This window comes from Cebus imitator, unplaced genomic scaffold, assembly GCF_001604975.1.
Source record: "Cebus imitator isolate Cc_AM_T3 unplaced genomic scaffold, Cebus_imitator-1.0 Scaffold280, whole genome shotgun sequence".
In the NCBI taxonomy this organism is placed as follows: Eukaryota; Metazoa; Chordata; class Mammalia; order Primates; family Cebidae; genus Cebus; species Cebus imitator.
In genome coordinates, this window is record NW_016107595.1 from 2,222,199 (window position 1) to 2,226,226 (window position 4,028).

At 61.6% G+C, this 4,028-nt stretch overlaps 1 protein-coding gene across 2 annotated transcripts in view; it reads right to left on the minus strand.

Moving 5' to 3' along the window:
* Positions 1-219: 219 nt before the first annotated feature.
* IQCN (IQ motif containing N) overlaps positions 220-4,028 on the minus strand; it is a 12,835-nt gene continuing 9,026 nt past the window's right edge. For both annotated transcript variants that reach the window (XM_037728779.1, XM_017501287.2), the window contains exon 2: positions 220-1,282. In XM_037728779.1, the coding sequence (XP_037584707.1) occupies positions 302-1,282 (981 nt within the window). In that variant the 3' untranslated portion in view covers positions 220-301. The remainder of the gene's footprint in view (positions 1,283-4,028) is intronic.

The window sequence follows — 4,028 nt, forward strand, 5'->3', positions numbered from 1 at the left end:
GCCCCACTACCCGTAGGTGGATATGGCAAGGGCACAGGTGAGACCACATTGGCAGCCCCTGACCTCCAGAAAAGACTTGAGGTCCCCGTCCTGGCCACAGACCCCAGATACATACTACACGTTTGGAAACTTCAGAGTTCTTCTTCCCCCTGGGATGTTCCAGATTCCCCCACCATACCCAAACCGCTTCCATTAACCCGGAACACATCATCCGGTTTGTAGGCTGTGGAGGACTTTATTCATTAGGCCCAGGGAGCCATGAGTGCCTCCCACAGAGTCCCCACTGCAGGGAGCCAGGGTCCTAGAGGCAGGGCCGATGTGCATGCCGTGAGCTGGCCCAGGGGCCTGCTGGTCCCAGGAGTGCTTCTGGGCTCTTCAGGCAGCTCCGGGTGTAGTGGCCTCGCCAGGTGGCTTGAACCATCTTCGCTGCCATTTGCTGCTGCCTCATCTGCCGTCGGATCTTAAAGCCTCTCCAGGCAGACTGGATGGCTGTGGCCGCTTTGTCCTGGTGATGTGGCTGCCTGGCACTCAGGACAGCCCGCTGGGAGACAGAGGCCCAGGACGCTGCCCCAGGGCCCCGAGCCACCCGGCCCATGCCCTGCACCACGCGGGTGGGCTGGGTGTGTCCGCAGGTATGACAGGTGCGAGGGCTGGAGCCCACAAGCATCACCACACTGGGCGGGCTCCCGATCCTGGAGCTCAGGGAGTGGCAGACGCTGCACACATGTGGCTGGCAGGCCTGGAAGCAGCGATGGTCCGACATGCTCTTGGCCCTGCCATCCTGGAAGCGGCTGCCATCGGACGGGACCCGGACCCTGCTGCCCAGCTTCGCCCACAGGACGGGGTGGAGCCTCTGCCGGTGCCGGGCGAGGTTCCGGCGGGTGCAGTAGCCGCGCCAGGCGGCCTGGATGATGGTGATGGCTCTGTAGAGGTGCGCCAGGCTCCGCCGCACACAGTGGCCACGCCAAGCAGCTTGGATGACCACAGCCCTCTGGTGCCATACTCGGATCTTGCGACGCACCAGGTAGCCACGGGCGCCCGCCTGGATGGTGATCACTGCCAGGATGAGGCTCTCCTCCGTGGCCTGAATGGACACTGTCAGGTCCCTGGACCGCCTGGGATGCACCACCGCCTTGTGGCACCGGGTCTCCCAGGACGCAACACCCCCGGCCGACTCCCACGCGCTGCCCCGAGCCACGCCGCGGTCCACGGGCCTGACCACCGCACTGGGCACGGTGCAGTTCCACGATTGGCCACCAGCCACACCAGCATCCACGGGGCCCTGGAGTATAGTGGAGTTCAGGGGTGCCTGGTGACTAACGGCAGGATTCTGGGGGCTACGTGAGTCCTGAGATCCCCGCGGTGACTCCTGGTTAAAAAGGGGCTGCAGGGAACCATTCGGGGAGGACTTGTAGCCTAGAGACACCCTCCGGACTCCCGGGACCAGCAGGGAAATGGCCGAGGGCTGCGTCATCTGCCCGGTGCGGATGATGGGTCTTACCTCTGCAGAGGGGAGACGCGTGGGGTTTGCAGCACCTCGTGCTGAGGCCTGGGATGCTTGCCTTTGCACAGGCTGGAAGGGCCTAACCCTGGCCACAGAACTTTCTAGCAGTTCTGAAACAATACTACCATGCGTGGATCTGTAGGAATTTTTAGGGCCCGTGGAGTCCCAGTGGCTGCTCTGAGCCAGCTTTCCAGACACTGTTTTCTGGAGTGCACTGGGGACAACATCCATCTGGAAGGGACTGGACAATGCCTTTCTAGCCGAGGATGGATATGGTGGCACATGTGAGACCATGCTGACTGTCCGTGACCTCTGGGGAAGACTAGGGTTCCCCATCATGGCCACAGAACCTGGAAGCAATCTAGAAGCCTCAGTACCGCCACGGGCCAGCTGGGGTGATTCCGAGACTACATCAGAAGCCACTATACCCTGATAGTAATTTGGAGGTCTAGTGTGAGCCACCGACTCCTGCTGAGAAACTGAGGGAGTCTTAGTAGCTAAACCCAGGGCCTGAAAAGGGACAGGGACCATGCCACTAGCATGGCTGGGAGCCACCTCCTTGAACAATGGTGTTTGGCCTTGGGGAAGAGTCCCTTTCTCAGATGGGGTCCTATGGTCATGGCCCCCATAAGCTCTCAGAGGACTGGCGTACATCCACGGAGTTGCATCAATGACCCCAGCTTTGCTGATGATGTCATTGGATCCGCTTGATCCTGACTCTTGGGACAGAGCCTCATTCAATTCTCCCAGCTCAGCTTGGTGGCCTGTGGCCCCAGATGGCATCATCACGGCATCTTGGCTCAACTGTAAGGCTCTTGACAGAACTGTGGGCACTGGGCGAGGACTCCTGGCTGTACCACTAGCAACTGGGGCTGGGGAGTGAACTGGAGCCAGGCTGGTGGCGTGGGACATCTGCAAAGCGATTGTCAACCTCTCCTCAGCCAGGGCTTTGTGGTAAGGACGGGCAGTGATTCCAATCAGCATGGACCCCTTGGTGTGGCTCTGAGCCACACTAGAGGCCCCCACTGTTGGCACAGAACCAGAGGGGACACCTGGGCTCGCCCCACTCACTACTGAACCCAGGAGCAAGTTTGGAGCAGCTAAGGTAGCAGAGGGTCTTATGGGTGGACTCCGCTTCTTTCTATCTGCCAGACTGCGAGCGACCCAGCTGGACCCAGAACCTGCAGGGAGGCTCTGACCCGTGCCTGGGATGCTGGACCCCGGGGGAAGGCTGGAGGCTGTGCCGCCGGGCATAGTGCCTGGGACCGCGCCGGTACCTGTCCTCCCGGCTACGAAACCCCGTGCCGCGCCACAACCAGCCCTGCCCTTCAGAGAGTCCTGAGGAGTGGCATCTCTCCGCTGGTAACTGGGTGGGGCCGTGGGTGCCTCAGAAGAGCGCCAGAGGTCTACGTGTGTTGGAATAACGACATCGATCTGGGAGATGCCGGGACCCACACTGTTCCGGGAAAGATTAGACTGAGTCACGCCCGGTCTGTTGGGTACTGAAGCCAGAGAGGGGCTGGGGGCCTTCCCTGTGGCCCCAGAGGGATGTGTCAAAGGGCCACCTGCCGCAGAGACCTGGGATGCAAGGGAAGCCATGCCATTGGCCACCTGACACTGACTCTGGCCAGTGCCAGTGACTGTGGTTCTCCAGGGGAGACTCCCAGCCAGGCCAGGAGATGGGGTCCCCTGAGGCCCACGGAGGAACAAAGCATCAGCCACGGGCCCCGGGGAACGGTTTGTAGCCACGCCCCTGAACAGAGATGTGGTTCGCTGGCCTGTACCGCAGGCCTCCTCACCAGCCTGGCAGAGATTTGGTGTTGAAACACCGACCACAGAGGTTGGGCACACACGCCTCCCACCCATACTGGGTGGGTGATGGAACCCCGGGAACACGTCGATGAGCTTGGGGGCCTGGAGGCTGGGTATTGTCTCACTAACCATCAGAGGCTCTTCACATGGGTCCACCCCGACGCCCAGGGATGGCTGGTTCAGACCCTGGCCCATGCCTCTAGCCACAGAGGGATACGGTCCACCGGGGCTAACTGAAACAAACACTCGTGGGTGGCACGGACGTGGGGCTACTGCATTCGCCCTTGAGCGCTGCAGATGTGAGTCCAGCCCAGAGCCCCAACGTGGGTCACCGAGGCCATGGTACGTACCACTGACCACAGATGGCTGCAATGGGCTTGGGGCCAGCCTAGTGCCCGAGGGTGACTGGGCCAGGTTCAGAGATACCGTCTGGGCCACAGATGGTGGGAATAGGCCGGGGGCTGCGGTTGGCTCAGCTAGGCTGGAGACTAGGCTACAAGATGAATGTGTCTTGGCTGGGCTGGGGGCCGCAGATGGTCGGGCTTGGTTTGGGGATCCTGCAGTGGTCTGAGGTGGGTAGGCTTGGCTGGGGGCTGCCCCACTGGCCACATATGGATGAGCTAGGCTTGGAGACAACCCGCAGGGCCCTGATGGGTGGGCGAGGCTTGGGGACACACAAATAGCTTGAGATGGCTGGGCTGGGCTTGGGGAC